The 17,920-nt window shown below is 41.6% G+C and overlaps 1 protein-coding gene across 3 annotated transcripts in view; it reads left to right on the forward strand.

Moving 5' to 3' along the window:
• Window positions 1–17,920, forward strand: part of BRDT (bromodomain testis associated) — a 63,654-nt gene that overhangs the window by 31,245 nt on the left and 14,489 nt on the right. For 2 of the 3 annotated variants that reach the window (XM_089780533.1, XM_089780532.1), the window contains exons 12-16: window positions 7,125–7,262; window positions 9,818–9,879; window positions 12,383–12,578; window positions 13,269–13,381; window positions 14,969–15,092. In XM_089780533.1, the coding sequence (XP_089636659.1) occupies window positions 7,125–7,262; window positions 9,818–9,879; window positions 12,383–12,578; window positions 13,269–13,381; window positions 14,969–15,092 (633 nt within the window). The remainder of the gene's footprint in view (window positions 1–7,124; window positions 7,263–9,817; window positions 9,880–12,382; window positions 12,579–13,268; window positions 13,382–14,968; window positions 15,093–17,920) is intronic. The other variant, XM_075936524.2, reaches the window with a different exon arrangement.

Genomic DNA, 17,920 nt, shown 5'->3' on the forward strand with positions numbered 1-17,920 from the left:
CCAACTATCTCTTTCTTCTGTCAAGACTATATCTGTTACATAACCTTTTCTGTAGCTTTTGTTAATATTTTTAGAAATGTTTGTGCTTTGGGGGGTTAGCATCTCTCTCAGGCAATATAGGGTGTTAGCCAGACCACAGTAATTGTCAGTTGCACTAGATTCAACCTCTTTGTTGTGTGGCATCCTACATCTGATAATGGCTAATAGCAAACTGTAGGGAATAATACCGGACACACTGGGTGCAGGTGAAAACAAGCAGAGGATTTATTGGTTCACACAGCTGGTGGAGTACCCATCAGGTGGTTAGCCTGGTGAGCATTAACTTACACTAGATTATATAGGTAGCAGATGGACGGAGGAGAAGTGATTTGATAGGTCTAGCAGTGGAAGTAAGAGATGCACATAAGGCAATGAACTACAAGAGTTATACAGTATCTCCACCCATTGCCAATTAAACATGTTATCACTAATATAGGTAGAATAGTGATAGAAATGTAGCCATGTTAGTCTGGTGTAGCTGAAACATAGTAGTATGCAGTGCTACATATGTAGTGCTACATAGTCCTGTTTTTTGTTTCTAATACAGGTAGTTATTCCTAATGAGCTAAATGTGCCAACATAAACAGGATGGAAGCCCCAAAATGGCTAATTGATCATTTATGTTGCTGAAATTGTGATGTCTACTGTGAGATGACTCCTTCCTTGTGTTTGCACAGTCCTTGGGATCCAAGCTGATTAATCTGAAATTAAAGGAAACAGTGAGAAAATCTCACAGCCTGGCTGGTACCAGCCAGGCCTTATCAGAGTGAGGCCCTTTTGGAATGTAGTTGCCAGGGGAACCAGAGTCATGGTAACTGTCTGTGTGCTTCCCAGGCCTACCCTAATAATTTCGGATTTGAGTTGTCAGTTCTCAGCAAGATACCATGGACTGCCTCAGTTTACCCTACACAAATGCTTCAGAAAAAATTTCACATAACCATGTGTTTTTTTTTAAATCCTATTCTGTTTTGGTGGTGTGCATATTGAATTTCTTTTCCATCTTCATCTCTTCTTTCACTATGGTAAAGACACAGGCAAGTACCTGCAAAAAGTGTGCAGTTAAAGGCCTCTAAGAAATATCTTGATCATTATCTGTACCCAGCAGTCTCACAGCATTGGGGTCCATGGAGAGGGCATGAGGCTCTCTTGAACACCAGTGTCAATGGATTAAATTCAATAGGAAACGCTGCTCTACAGCCAAAATGCTTCAGAAATAAATGTAGCCAAACTTTACTAATTCTGGGTCACTGAGAACTAAAATGATGCATAAAATTGTTGATTGGCTCTAGTTTTCAAGATATGCTATTGGGTCAGTATATACAACCCTTGACTTGCGAATGGCGGAGGATAAGTGAGTTATAAAGGTAAGGGATCTCAATTTAAACCAGAAATGACTAAAATACATCTTTGACTGGATCTATGAATAAATCTATGACTGGGTTTGGACAGTACTTGCTTTTTAGGCAAAACAATGAAGGATGCAATCTGAAGCTGGTATTGCGTCATACATGATATGAATTTCATCATGTTATTCCTAGAAGTCATGGATGATGCAATCATAATGAAGCTTACATCACTCTGCTGAACAAATTGCCCTATATCCGCTCTAGAAATCATACAGTGTCGTGCTCTCTTATTTGTCAATATTTAATTTTGCAAAGGGACACATTTCTGTTTAGCCAAAGTGAGCAGAGATGCCTTGTACTTGTGTGAACAGTGCAGATAACTTCTGCTATGTTTGTGGTGAAGTGACTTTTGCACCACAAAAGTGCAGTATAACCACTATGGTTAAGAAATCCCATCACCTTTATTTTGGCTGCGAAATTGGAGATCAGGACAAGAGGTGGGCCCCACACATATGCTGCAACACTTGTGGAAAAAATCTTCGCCAGTGCTTTACCAGGAAAAGGAAATCTATGCCTTTTGCAGTGCCAATGATTTGGAGAGATCCAACAGATCATACCAGCAATTGCTACTTCTGCATGGTGCCTCCAGTTGTGAAAGGTGTGTCGAAGAAAAAGTGGACTGTGCATTATCCAAACATTCCATCAGCTATACACCCAGTATCCTACAGAGAAGGACTGCTGGTTCCTGCTGCACCAGAATCATTCTCACTTGAGTCAGACGAGGAAGAGATGAAACTTCTGGTCCTGAACCATCAATGTCACAGGACCCACATTTTCTCCCATCCTCCTCCTCTGAACCACACCTCCTAACACAAGGTGAACTGAATGACCTTGTCAGGGATTTGGAACTACTCAGAGTAAGGCAGAGCTGTTGGGCTCCAGACTACAGCAGTGGAATCTCCTGGCAGGTGATGTTAGGGTTTCCATGTTCCGTGACCGTCAAAAGGATCTTGTCCCATTCTTCTTCATGGAAGGTGATCTTGTAGCCTGCAACAACATTGATGGTGTGATGGCAGCCCTCAACATCGTTCACAATCCAGATGAGTGGAGACTGTTCATTGATTCATCGAAGACGAGTCTTAAAGCTGTTTTGCTGCATAATGGCAATGTTTTGCCATCAATTCCAGTTGGTCACGCAATCCATATGAAGGAAACCTATGACAACATGAAACAACTTTTGAGGTTCATAAACTATGACCAACATCAGTGGCAGCTTTGTGGTGATTTGAGGGTTGTTGCTCTCTTGCTTGGTCTGCAGACTGGATACACAAAGAACCGCTGTTTTCTCTGCGAATGGGATAGTCGTTGTCAGCCGATGGTCAGGGCTGTGTGTATATGTATATGTATATGTATACTTAAAGGACCACATCCAGGTAAAATTTTTACCCCCTTCTGTGCCTCTCGACTCCAGCGTGTCAGGCCAGGGTCGGTCCCTCAATTCCTCGGAAAGACGAATACGAGGTGGGCGTCCCCTCTGGAACCTCGGGAGGTCAAACACCAAACCCGACCAGCAGATAGGTGGTAGATTGACACACAGAGTAGGTGTGCTGCTGGACTCATCTTTATACCCCTGGGGGCCCGTATTCTCTTTCTTATCTTAAGAGGCCAAATTGTACTGGTCCGTTTTGTGGCACCAGTTCTTAAAAACAAATTTCAAGTTAATTTACACTTGTAAGAGAGGAAGATAGCTAAATTAGGAGTGCCGGATATTCTTGTTGGGTGGGAGATTCCTCCCCCTGCGAACTGCTGTGTGTTCGTATCAATATGGATTAAGTCAAGGGCACTTTTGTGCAGCCTCTTAGTTTGACCACCCTCTTATCTCTGCTTACAGTTGTCCATGGTCACTGAGCCAGCATATCTGAACCTCCTGCTCCAAGGTTTTCAAAGATCATGCTGTTTTTCTGCTTTGTGTGCCCTGCATGCTTTCAGGCAGACAAAAATGGATGTTAAAATGGGGGTTCAGGTCTGGCTACAGTAGTGCAAGAGATTCCCACTACATCAAGACAGATTGGCCACTCCAACAGTCATTGGAGCCTGGGAGGAAAAGTGTTCAGCGTCCACCACTTGTTGAATCAAGGAAGATATTGTTACCCCCCTTACACATCAAGCTGGGTCTGATGAAGAACTTTGTCATGGCCATGGACAAAACACAAGCAGTTTTCAAGTACCTCCATGGAAAATTTCCAAAGTTAAGTGAAGCTAAGATGAAGGTGTCTTTGTTGGTCCTCAGATTTGTGAACTTCTTCGAGATGATGCATTTGACCGTGCACTGTGTGGCAAGGAAAAAACAGCATGGAAAGCCTTCCAGTTAGTGGCAATAAATTTTCTCAGAAACAACAAGGCAGACAACTACAGGTTGTTGGTGGGAAAACCTCCTCAAGGCCTACAAAAGCCTTGGTTGCAACATGTCACTAAAGATACATTTTTTTTGCACTCTCATCTAGATTTTTTTTTTTTCCTCCACCAAACTGCGGAGCAGTGAGCGAGCACGGCGAGTGATTTCACCAGGACATTGCAACAATGGAGAAATGCTATCCGGGCAAATGGAGCCCATCGATGCTTGCAGACTATTGCTGGACAGTGACAAGAGATGCTCCATTTAATAAATACAAGAGACAAGCCAAGAAGCGCCAAGTAGACACTGAATAGGACTAAACTATGTACATAATAGTTTTTTGCCTTATTTCATTATTATTTATATAACCCTTTTGCTGATTTTTTTTAAAGTGTTACATGAACAGGACAGGTGAAATATTTTCATGTGTTAATGGTTGCTTTACATGATAAGACCTAGGTTTACAATTTATGATTAAAACTATCTACACAATATACATAGATGTAAAAACTTAAATATCTTGGAAACAGCCAATCAGTTGTTTTAATTGTCATATTTTAATTCAGTACATCAAAATCCATAATAAATAACACATTTTATCTCTGAAGCAGACGACTTCTAAAAAATTGTAGACCAGTAAAATCGGCACAGAGGGTCTAATGCTTCTGGAATGCATTGATCAGAGGCCATGGCTTGGGCAAGGGTACATCTAAGCTTATAGCCCTGCAGGGCACTGCTACAGTACTCTATGAAGACTATAACTAGGCTGACAAGTGCTTTTCCAGTTGTCCACCTCTTGGGGAGGTGGAGTATGTCCATGGAGAAGCCAGTCTAAGCCGGGAGTTAGGTCATTATAATTGCGTTGCCCAGAGGTGTGGGGTTTCCATCTCCCTGAGAAATGTAACCATTCTGGCATAAATTAGTAGTATAGACCAATCTGCATCAATGCCAGGCTCTCTAGCACACAGTGCTGGATTTGGTTGGAGTTATGTGTTGATCCCTGCAAAGCACTAAGCTATGTCAGTTATGTAGGATGTGACCAGATGCTCTGAGGCACTTGCTACTTTGAGGTGAGGTAAACTCTATTGAAATTCTGCATCTAAGATGAGACCTCTAAACCCTCAGTAAAATACACTTCAGGGCATGAGTAAAGAAACTCTTGCTTAGCAGTCCTGAGCAAGGAAGAGCTAAAAGGGGGGAGGGGTTATCCAGAGGTGCCAATCAACTTTCACTCAGTTTTTTACAGTACTGTGATGAACATAGCACTGCTGGTTCTGTCTCTGGTTTTGAGGCATTATCCTAGCATAATTAATACAGAACTTCTACACTGTGTGGAATGACACCAAGCCTATATCTTAGTCTTCAGCACCTTCTTTTTTCCAGAAGAGCCAGAGATTATGCCTAGTCTATCATGGCTCGCTTTGAGGCAAATCCCTTTTTAAGACTAGGTAAACCATGACTGTATAGCCAATTGGGGAAAAGTATAGGAACACTCCTGCACCAGAAATGGCCAGGGTAAGTAATGTATACCCCGGTGGTTGCTTATAGTGACTCAGGTCTTGCTATACAACTCTCTTATGGAAATTCAGCTACATTAGAAGCAAAAAAAAATCAGTATACACAGTCCTGCTTCTTCTTCCCCAAACCCTCATTTTAGATAATGTGGAATGTACCGTCTTCCCATTTAACATGTCTTCTGTGTGCTGCTTGCATTGCAGACTATAAGTCCCATAGTACAAACACCACAAATGAAACTCTCTATAGCTTACTGCATGGGAGATGAGGAGACTTTCCAGTTTAGCGTCCAACAGCGAGACAACCATGAGACCGATTTCTTGAGCATGGCAGCAATTAAAAAGCATGATAGAATAAGAACATATGCTTTTTTTAAACTTGGTTTTCAAGTTCACTCTAAATCTTGATTTTCCCCCCCCCCCCCCCCCCCCCCTCCCCCCCTCCTTGATTCTGTAGGGAAAGACTGCATAGTACAAAATCAGTGCACACTCTGAATCTTGTATTTTGGAAAAAGGGTAATGAACTCTGGAGAAGAAAAAGAACCATGAAATCTCTGATCAATTTACTTCAATGGCCCTTTACTGGTTCCTGGAAGAGGGAGACAAGCCTATTTGCATTCACTTCGGAAAGTGCAATATGATTTTCTTCCTTATTTTAAGAGTGGAAGAAAACATTAAATATGGTTAGATTTTATTATTTATTATTAAAAAGGGTTGTGTCACTCTGCATAGTCTAGTGGAAGAAAACCAATACCTGAACTGGAATTCTGTTGTGTGGCTGGCTATTTTTGTTCTTTACCTTGATGTGTCTTCTGTCCAGGAACACTCTTACAAACTTAGGGAAATCTAAATTGCCGTACCGGACTGGTGGTCGGTCTAATCTAGGATCCTGTTTGACTGGCTTCAGTACCAAATGTGACCGAGGTGTAATAATTTCTGTAATAGAAATGTGTATCTCACATCTACCTTGGGGGCTATTTCATGCTTTTGCTTGTGTATCTTATTCTGTGAGAATATGTATGGTATGCAGACACACATTTTTCCCCAAAATCTATTGCTGATGGTGCCATATCTAGCCGGTAATTGCAGCTTTCTCCTTAAAATAGTTATTCAGGAGTTTCAGCCTGCTAAAACAAGGACTGTTGTCAAACTCTCTCCAAGTCTTTATCAACTGAGCTAAGTTGTTCTTCCCATCCTTTTTAATACCAAAAAGATATTTCTACTACCCTAAGGAGAGAGTAGGCTGTCTCTAGACTGGCATGATTTTGTGTGAATACTTTTAACAGAAAAGTTTTTCCATTAAGTATTTGCGCAAGAGAGCGTCTATACTGGCATGTGCCGTTGCACAAAAGATTTGCTTTTGCGCAAAAGCGTCTGTGTAGACGCTCTTTTGTGCAAGAAAGTTCCGATGGCCATTTCATGCTCTCTTACACAAGAAATTAGCGTTGCTGTCTACATTGGCAAGAATACTTGCGCAAGAGGGCTTATCCCTGAGCGGGACTGTTAGAGTATTTGCGCAAGAACCACTGATTTTTGTATATTACAAAGTCAGTGTTCTTGCACAAATACTCATGGCCAGTGTAGACAGGCAGCAAGATTTTACGCAAAATCATTCCAGTCTAAATGCAGCCCAAGGGGCCAGAGTTCCCAAAGCAATGTCAGACACAGATTATTCTCCTTGAAGAGTGAATAGATTTAGCAAAGGTTGTCCTTCCTGACAGTCACTCAGCTGGAGCAAAGACCTGAATGTAGCAATCTTAATCTTAACATTTATATTCATAAGACTTTCAGGGCTCTATGTATTTTTAACTTCCTTTTCTCATCTTGTAGCTGAAGATAACGCTGTACCAAAGATGATTGGCAGACCAAGCCGATTGAGTGAGAGTAGCCCCAGTAGCTCCTCTTCAGACTCTGGCAGTAGCAGTAGCAGTGATTCTAGCTCCTCAGATACCAGTGACTCGGAATCAGGTCAGATAACCTCACTGTATAGCATCTGTCTCTTCAGATACAGGACCTCATTCTTCAGCTGTTACAAAGACGTTTCAGTTTTCATATTTCTTGCCCTGCTGACTTATTACATGTTCCAGGATGCCATCGTCTGATTGAATGCTATGAAGTAGAAATACCTGAAACACTTTTTCTAAAGAAGTTTTAGCTGTAAAATACATTTATAAAAATAATTGAAATTAGGAATGAAACATTTTGCTACTAGAAGTTGTCTGCATTGGAGCTTGTCATAAACTATACACTAGGTTATTTAATACCTTGAAGTACTTTTAAAAGCCTACTATCATCTCATTCATATCGGTCTAAAAACAGCCTTGCCTAAGTGTTGGTAACAGCATGATGATTATTATCATCAGCGCTATAGAAATATTTTATTTGTGTGTAGGCCTACCACACAGCAGCAAAATTCTTTTTAAGAAATAGAAAAATAAATTGATATGGCGGGATAAGGTCAAATGTAGAATCTAAAACTCTTACCCATAGAATTTCTAATGCTCCTACTTCAAGTTGTTAAAAACTCTTTAGTATAAATGTATATGATGGGATTGTCAAACTCTAGCAAAAGCATAGCTCAATATTTAGGGCCTGTTTACATTAGGGAAAAATAACACTTGTAATCTTTTCTCCAATGATGCATGTTTTAGCATCTTACATAGAAGGGAGGGTTATCCTTATGGTAGGAGTTACCATAGCTCATTCTTCCCCCTTGCCTTACGCTTTCTCAGCACACTGATTTGTAGAACTAACTAATAATTATTCCCAGACCAACTAGCTACAGTATTTCATCTTACAGCTAAAATTAAATGTAGGAGTTAGGTATCTGTCATTAATTTAAATGTCTAATTTCATATATACTGAATTACCATCTTTAAGTAAAAATAGAAGTATTCTAAAATCATACAGAATGTATTCTGAACTTGGAATCATGGTGTTTGAAAACTGACATGAGGCTTACTGGTACAACAAGTTTTTCTGTTAGAAATACAGCTGCTTTTCACTTAGTTTCATACATTAATTTTAACTTGATTTAGTATAGGTGTTTTAAATCATTGGCAGCATATTAAATATTTATCTGCTTTTGTAATGTTTAGTATATGTTCACCTACCATTTCAGATTAAATAAAAATATGAATGTAGTTAATGAAAACTAAGGGCATATCTATACTTTGAGCTGGAGATGATCTAGCTCAAGGAAACATTCCTGTGCTAACTCTGAGCTAGTGCACTAAAAACAGAACATACCTATAGTAGCAGGAGAGGCTACCTCTCCTGAATATGTACCTATGGTCTTGTATTGGTGTGTACTGAGACAGCTAGCTGTATAGGACTGATTTAAGTTCATATTAGGGGCTGTTCCAGACACAGGAGCATGTCAGGATACCATAACTTATCTTTAACTTTGTGAACAGGAGTAAAATCTCTGGGACAGGGAGGTCTGTCTGTTCAGTGCATATAATAAAAGGTGCTACTGCCCAGATCCAGCAAAGGGCTCAGGGTGATTAAAACAGTGTGTGGGGGGGCTGCTGTAGACCTCAGTACAGTAAGGCTAGACAGGCTTCTTGCCTGTCACTCCTGGAAGTGGCTGGTAGGTCGCTGTGGTCCTCAAGACCTTCCCCACCCCAGGGTCTCCATGTGCTACCCCTTCCTCAAGTGCAGACTCTAAAGCTTCCTATTGGCTGGGAACTACAGCCAATGGGAAGTGTGAAGGAGGTGCCTGCATGCAGTAGTGTGCAGAGACCCCCCTGGCTCCACCTAGGAACTGCTGCCAAACAGATGTCAGTCACTTTTTGGGAGCTTCCCTAGGTAAGCACTGATATACACACGCACACACGCCTTGTACTTCAACACTCAGCCCAGAGCCTGTGCCCTCTCCAGTGCCCCAATGGTGAGACTTGGAGGGAACAAGCGTTAGAGGGAGGAGTTATAGTGACTAGGTGTGGGGCCTTGGAGAAGGGACATGGCCTCAGGGAAGGTGTCGCGCCAGAGGTAGGGCCAGGGTCTTTGGGTTTGCACAGGGCTGGATTACCCAATAGGCAGACTAAGCATGTGCTTGGGGCACCAAAAAAAAGGAGATTTTTACAGTATAGTATTTTTATTTTGAATTGCATATCGGGGGGGGGGGGACGCCACCATAATCTTTTCAGTGCTTAGGGCCTCTAAAGGTCTTAATCCGGCCCTGGGTTTGCATGATTACAGTCGGCAACCCTGCCAGGTGGCCATGTGGAAGATCTGGCTGTGCTGGTTAACAGCGCCTAGTCGTGCAGCTGGCATCTTGTTGGGTACTAGCCAGCACAGGCGCAGCACCACCCAAATATCAGCAGACTGTGTCCATGTGGGCACAACTTGTGAGTGCCTGGGAGGGATGGGGGGCCCATTTACTGTTCTGCCTTTGGGCCCAGAATTGCTGTTGGCAAGCCTGCTACTGCAACACCAATTTAAAAAAAAAAATCCTAATGTGAATCGTACAAAAGATGTGAATACCTGACTTTTCATTTCACTTTATTTATGATTTATAGAAATAAGCTCAAAACCAAATGGAACCAGACAGAACAGCCTGACTTCCAAAGAACAAATGGAGGTAAATTCCTATTTCTCTTGAAGCTGTAAAGTTATATGTATTCTAACATTTAAAAGACATGCCGTTGACTTTTGCTGAAATCACTTACATAACTTTATTCTCCAGCTAGCAAACAAAAAAATCTTGAACATTTCAATTTGATTCTAATTTGGTTGACCTCGCCCCTAGGGAGGAACAAAGTTTGTTTGCTGCGGAAATTCAAAGTTAAGATATTGCTGAAATCTATCCCAGCTACTGGGGTGGGAACAGCATTTGGGAATCCTCTTAGTTCACTGCAGATGGCGGAGGGGAATATCGGGGGCTTAGGAGAAATATGGACACAACACTTAACCTTGTTAACCATTACTTTATTTTTAAGGTATTTTAGCTCAATATCCGCATTCATACCCTTTACACTGAGAGCTAAGCCCCCCAGATCCACCTCTCTGCATGCCCTGCCTCTGCTTTGCACTCAGTGAAGCCTCTTACCTGAGGTTACAACCTCCTCTCAGACGATGCACCCCATCCTTCCCCAGGTTACAACCCCTCCCAGACACTGTACTCCAGGGGTGAGCAAGACAGACTTTGTTGGCCGGATCCAGCCCGCCCACCCTCTAACTTAAGAATGTTAAATACTGATGAATTTACTAGTCAATTACTTGATGGAAATTCCATCAACTAGTGGATAGGCATTTCCTCATTTCAAAGTTGGAACTCCACGTACAGCCCAGAGTCAGTGGGACTTCCCGCTGGCCCCAGGCTGAACGTGGTATACCGGCTTTGAAACGTACAAGAGTCCCTGGCAGGGGCTCTTGTGCACGTCAAAGCGGAAGTGCCTGCATGGAGTCTGGGGTCAGTGAGAGATTCCCCAACTGATCCTGGGCTCTGTGCGGCATTTCCATAGAACTCAGGGTCAGCTGACCCCGGGCTCCACACAGAGCTGCCCCTTTGAAATGCCACAGCTGCATTTCAAAGCAGCAGCACTGCACGGAGCCTGTACCCGGTGCTGCCATTTTGGGGGAAAAAAACCCTTTCCTCTCTGCCCCCTTTGCTGCGGCTATCTGATAGAGGTAGAAAGGAGGTGGGGGAAGTGACTAATCGACTAGTCCTTAACATCCTTACTCTGATCCAATCCGCTGCCACTCTGCTGCTCCCCCGCTCCCAGGCCAATGGAGACCTGGGAATGGGGGAGTGTGCAAGGTCTTTTCCCCACTGCCATGGGGGCATGGCACTGGAGGGAACCGCCAGCTGTTCAAAACAGCTGTTGGTTCTCTCTAAGCATTGTGCACCCCTGGCAGGGCAGGGGTGGGGGCCAAAGACTTCACATGCTCCCCTGCCCCCAGACCAATCAGGGTCAGTGGGCAGGGGAACACACAAAGTCTACCCCTTCTGGGGTGGCCCATGACCATTTCTGAAATTCATGAAGTGGCCCCCTTCCCCCTTCAAAAATTATTGCCCACCCCTTCTTTACACACTAAAGTGAATCAACCTAATCAACCATGCTACTAAGCACGTTAAGATTTCAACTTTGCTGTAAGCGACTTGTATGTCTGCACACATCTTAAAATATTCAGTCAAATATAGTGACAGATGTGGGAAGTATGTAAAAAGTTACACACACTATGAAAAAGGAGCAAAATTTTAAGAGGAAATAGTTCTATATATTTAATTTCATATTAGGCTCTTTTTTGCTCTTTTCCGATAAATAAAGCATTTACTCCACTTCTGTGAATACCCATTTTACTGTGAATACCCATTTTACTGTATATACCTGTGCAACTGGTTGCCCATTCTGCAATATGTACTCTGAAAGATCCCAGATGGGAGGTGAGGAGAGGTGGCCGCTAGTATTTCAAAGTATGTAATCAAGAAAGAGTTCATTGTGGGCATTGGAAGCTGTTTCTCTTCCTCACCTCCCCTTCGCCCGCCTCCCCCCCCCCCCCCCAAAAAAAAAAACTTTCCTGGAAGAGTTTGAGTAGTGCTCCTGTGCTTCAAATATACTGCTCCTCCTTTCAGAGCAGAAAGCTTAGCCGGATAGAAAAATCAGGTGGCACGGTTAACTGTCCATCTTGATTCAACTGCTGTTTGTTTGCCCACCATTGTAGAGGGATTATGCAAGACCTCTTATTTGGAATATGCCTTGCACCAGGTTGGGTCTTAACTTTAAATCTGGCTTGATGTCTCTACAATTTTCCTATAATACACTTGTTAGCTTAGTCAGAATATAGTGTATTTACCAAAGTATGTACCAGACAGCAGGAGTTAATGCCACTTAAGTTTAAATTGTGAGTCACTGTGAATTTAACAAGTACAATTTTCTGTTAGAGAACTAAAAAAAAAAACCACAAAAAAACCCTACTATAGGCACTAGCAACAATGGATATTCTTTGTACTGCATTTTGAAGTAGAGTAAATCCACTTCCAAATGCCTAGGTAGAAAGGAGAGGACTTGTACAGGTATAAGGAGGTTACTTTATAAAGTAAGGGAAATACTTTAAAAAAAATGACATTTTAAATCTTCCAGCAGCAAATACCTCTGTCTTCACAAAAGCCATCGTGCAATGCTGTTCCTGAAGTGCAGACCTCCTTTTCTTTTACTAGTAGCTTACACAATCAAAGATCATCAGAAATCCAGCCTTCTCATAAAGTGCTACAATGGCCTCAGCTTTTGCAAGATAGTCCACTTAATCTACCAGACCAAAGTATGCTGTTACCTTCAGGTAAAATCTTTACACCAGAAAATGAAATAGCTGCTCTTGATATGAGGCTATCGTACCATAGGAAGAAAATTATTTCTTAGAAAATTCCTGGTTTGGTTTTTGGAGTTTGCTGGAAGAGGGGATGGGAGAAATGTTTAAGTTAAAAGCCTGCACTAGCTTCCCTGTGTAGTGTTGTTGTGCACCCTTTCTTCTGGGTCATCATGGCAGTCGAGAGACAGCAGAATGCTGGTTGAAGTGTTGGCGGACTGCATTCCAGCAGACACTGCAGTTTTTAATAAGTGTCGTTTTACTATTCACAAGCAGCAAAACATAAGAATCATTTGACTATAACAAGAGACTCAAGATTGAAACACAAGGGTGTAATGCTGCATTGGTAAAACTAAATTTAAAGGAAGGAAGATTGAGTCTCTCACCTTAAAGCTATATTGCAAATATTTAATCATATTCCTAACACAGTCTAAAAGTTCATCATCCTTCTCAGCTGTGGTGTAAAATTGAATGAGCTGCCACTGATTATCCAGATGGGAAGCTAACTAAAAAGATAACTGTCCCCAAAACTAGTTGTAATGTACACTTGGCTATTCTCAGTCTTAAAATATTGTTGAGCTAAATTTGAGAAAAGCATACATGTTTGCTAACTGTATTAGGAGTTACACATTTTAATTTACTCTTTTTTTTTTCTTCGCTCAGGTGTAATTACAGTCATCTCTCCACTGCATTCCACACCATTACAGCAAAGACCACAAAATATTCCAAAGACATGCCAGCCTTCTGGCAGCCAGCCTACTTGTGTTGCCACAGAGGTAAATAGTCCTTATTCTAATTTATCTACAAATAGATTTCTCAAGTATCTTCATCTAATTAACCTTTTGTCCCTTAGAATAAGTAGCTTTAGTATCATAACAAATTAGGCTTCTATTCATTACAATACTGGAGCAATATAGTCTGTGTTCCTGAAAATGGTATTTGAGCATGATTAGCACTTCAGAAGTTCTGTATTAATCTGATCCCCACTAATCAAATAGTGACTTAATTTCCTTTAATGGCAGTTGAATTGTGCTTTTTATGCCATAATGAAAAGATTTGCAACTGTAGGGGGTCTCTAGAATAACTGTCTCTCAGTGACTGTTAGAGTGTACATATTAAAGTATAAAACTGTCAGAATCACTTTCACTTACAGAAGGCAAAGAAGCACTTTGATATAATCATAATATCATCTTCATCTAGTTCTTATTTTGCTTCTTCCCCTGGAAATAGCCATGTTGGTCCCTGCATATTAGAGAGAAAAGGTGGGTGAGGTAATAGCTTTTATTGGACCTGTGTGAGAAAAGCTTGCAAGCCACTTAGAACTCTTTCTTCAGGTTTGGGAAAGGAACTCCCAACATCACAGTTAATTACATTGTCCCTCTTCTGAGCTGGCTTTTTGTTCTTGGACATACGTTCCCTTTCTCTCCTTGGACATACGTTCCCTTTCTCTCCTGCACTGAGTCTGGTGCATGGTCAGTAATACCTTCTCTTATTCAGTGCATTTGTGAAAACCCTGGCACAGTGTAGGGGGCTGCTTTATCTTCTGCCAGTTTGACCTCTACAGAAACATAGCTGTGAATGAAGGTAGTGCAGATATGCTCCATCCTGCCTCTTACTCTGGGGTGGGTTAGTCTCTTAGGAGCCAGTGAAACACTTTATACAAGGCCAGCTGAGCTTCCTGTGCTGGGTGAGTTTTCTGGTGGCCAGTTAGGGCTTGATTCTACCACTTAGTGTCACTCGGGTGGAGCAAATTTCTGAAACAGGAAGAGGGACTCTGAGCCAGAGTCACACAGCCACTCACTTGATTTCTTTCAGCTGTACTTGGCGCAGTCCCAGTACCTGTTTATGTAGAACAGGGCCACTCAGCTTTGGAAGCCCTTGGGGACACAATTATACCCACAGCACATGCGGAGGGCTGCAACTTAAAGTATAGTTGCATATACATGCAAATATATATGCAAATAGCTTATCACATTGACAGGAATGAATAGAAAGATTAAGGCAAGACTACACAACACACAGGCCCCATTTAAGTCCGTTCTACTAATATTAATAAATTGTAATATTTACCCAATTTCCACCCATATGACAGCATTTTTAATGAGCAATGAAAATCCAGGAATTTAACTACTAAAATACATATCAATATTATATTGACTACTTTTTTGTTTGGGCTCTCACCCCCTGGCCGCAAAGAAAAGGTCCACATGTTGAGTAGCCTGATGTAGAATTTACTTTAGATGCCCACAGTATGGAAAGAATCTGTTGCTGCAATTCCTCTTTTTCTGTTACATAAATATTATAGCACACTGCACATAGTCTTCAAAATGTACTCATCAGTTAATATCTTAATTCTCTCCTAGGCATCCAATTTATCTTCCCTGAATATGTCAATGAGTGATGGCAAAGAACCTGAAAAATTAAATATTCTTCAGAACAATGTCGTTGGGGGAGTTGCTGACTCAAAATCCATAAATCAAGAACAAAGTATGTATAGTCTTATTAGAAATGTAACTGAGATCAGGGGCATGCACTTGGAATAAATGTATGTGAAAACTTTCAGATTATACTGGTCAAAATAAAGTGTTACTAAATGTAATATTTGTTTACAAGTGAATATCTAAATAGTATTAGTGTAACTATTTTTCCTTTACTCTTTTTTTTTTGTTGTTGTTCTTTGCTTCACTTTTCTATTTGCATTCAGCTAAGTAAAATGGATGTCCTCTTCTAGTTGTATCTGATACCAAGACTGCACAAAGCCAATGACTTCAAATTTGAAAAGGCTTAACTTTCCCTGCATTTTACTTGTGGGATAGAATAGTTAGACGGCATTAATGCCATATTACATAATAGCAAAACTTGGCTGCACTTTAAAAGGATTCTGTACTGATGTTCCCTGGAATGTCTCCAGGTGGCTGCTTCTTTACTTCCCCTCCCCTTAAGCCAGATAACAGATTTGTCAAAACAGATGCCAAAAAAATTCCCTACTGTAAAAACAAATTTGAGAAAATACTGCTTCAATCTTGCATAACTATTGCAATAGCAGGGACTACAGGATGCAGTGGTACATTTATTTATTCCTTTCTAAAATTCTGCAATGCAGCCATGAGTAAGGGATTCGGCTATAAAGGGTGATCTGAAGGCTGCCAATTTCCTTGAGCAATATATTAAAAGTAACGCATACACCCAGGCCTGCTGATAGGAGGAGTAAAGGGGCAATTGACCCAGAACCTGGAGATTTGAGGGGGTTGGAACTCTTAGCTGCTGCCACAGTGGTAGCCTGGAGCCCGGGGCCCCTCTGAAGTGCCACGGGAGTGTCTCTGAGGGCTGGGGGAAGGTACACTGTGGTCTGGGCAGAGGTAAGGGCTGACTGCCATAGGCCCTGTTCCTTCCACCTGAGGCCCAGCCCCTTTAGAGGGGCACAGAGGTGCCCCACACCCATCTCACCAGGGGCTGGTGGTGGCTGTTGGCCCCAATACATAGACCACTGAACAATTAGTATGGTAGAATTAATGGAGGGTCCTGCTAAAGAGGTCTGGAAATAACCTGTCACTAGAACATAATTACATTTCAGGCTTTCCAATAGTTAAGCTAGGTATCCGTTCTCTCTGCAGCATGTGGTTTAACAACTCTTGAACTGAGTCCCCACTACAGTCCCTGCTTCACCCTCCCTAGAGCACCAATCCACCTCCCTTGCAGCTAACTACTTCAAGATCAAAGCCTTGACCTAGACCTGTTTGTGTGGGAACAAGAGTTGAGCTGGGGTAACCCTTGAGTTGAAACCCCATGCTAACAATGCAGTGATGACACTCTCTCAGGATCTTCTCTTCCTATTTTGTCTGGCTTACATTGGTTTGAACACAGATAAAACAAATCTCAAAACGGCATGGAAACTGAAAAGCATACTTACTTCCAAACTCTTTTCATTAACAACCTTCACTGTTAATTGTTCAGTGTTGGAAATTTAGGGTTAACTATTAAACTTAGCAAAACGATTCTTTCAACCAGAAGTCTTAACTCAACCCTTCAGTACTGCAACATTTATTTAGTACCAGTAACATAGTAGGTTCTTTCTAGTGTACATAAAGCATTTGCAACACCTGGTATCTGTTTGATATGAATTACAATTCGGAACAATCTTGACTTCTTGTTCTTTAATTATTGCATACTGTTTTGCCTGTAAACTTCAAGGTAAGCACCTTGCTTTAAATGCATTTCAAAGTGACAGGTACACCTATAGCAATCTCTAAATATTATTGGGAAAACATTGGTTGGTCTTTCTTTCCTTCCATTCCTGTTCCCATCTTTTCTTTGTCTGAATGGTTTGTTCTTCCTTTTTCCTGCCTATCTCCCTACTTTTTCTCTCTTCTCCTTAGTTCTGTCCTCTTCAATCCTTCACTTGGTAAATGGGAGGGGGTGGTGGGATGGTTCCTCTCATCTCTAGTGTTGATATCACCAGAGTTGGGATGCTCCATGCCTGGCCCTAACAAGGGAGCAATAAAGCTGGAATTCTTGTACATAACATGGTTGCTGCAGGAAGAATCTTAAGACTAAAGGTAAGAGAAGGTTTTTGCTCTAGGGCGTATTATGAGTTACTTGGCCTCTGGGCCATGGTGCATGCATTAGTTTGCACTCTGCTTATGTCTCTTCAGGTTTGTGTTTATTTAAAAAAAAAAAAAGTTGCTTGCAGGAGTGACTGGCATGGGAGCTGTTTTCCCAGTCACCTGCTTACTAAGACGATGAAACTTCATTTTTTTTTATTACTAAAACTTGGGGGGAAAATGGTTTTTCTTGAATAACAGAAGGAACTTAGACAAGCTTTTGTGTGTGACTTAATCCTCAGATGAAAGAGGCTATATAAGTTCTAAGAACTACTATGGGCTTCTTTACTGAGCTCCTTAGACCTAAAACTTGCTTTAAAAAATTGCATTCTTGACTAAACCACTCATCAAGATCTTGCAGAAAAGCAAATTGAATTAGGAATTCTTGTATGGTCAATGATTTCTTAGAAATACTTAACCACTTTCCTGTGCTCCAAGATTGTACTCACACCGCGCTGGTTGCTGCCTTGTTGGCTATTCTATAGGCCTAGTGGAACTGCCTCATAATGTACATGAGCACTCCACACTACTGAGTACAAAGTACTGGGCTCCTGAATGCACTTGTGGCCTGGGACTCATGAGACTTGTTGGTAATGAGATTCAGCCCCTCTGCTCTCCTGACCATGGCAGGAAATGCCAAGTGGGAGCCAGCAGCTCAATCTGTAGTCCCTGACAGCAAGCAGTTTGCTTTGTTACAAAGCCTGAGTTTCACCA

This window comes from Pelodiscus sinensis, chromosome 9, assembly GCF_052426305.1.
Source record: "Pelodiscus sinensis isolate ZL-2025 chromosome 9, ASM5242630v1, whole genome shotgun sequence".
NCBI classification, from domain to species: Eukaryota; Metazoa; Chordata; order Testudines; family Trionychidae; genus Pelodiscus; species Pelodiscus sinensis.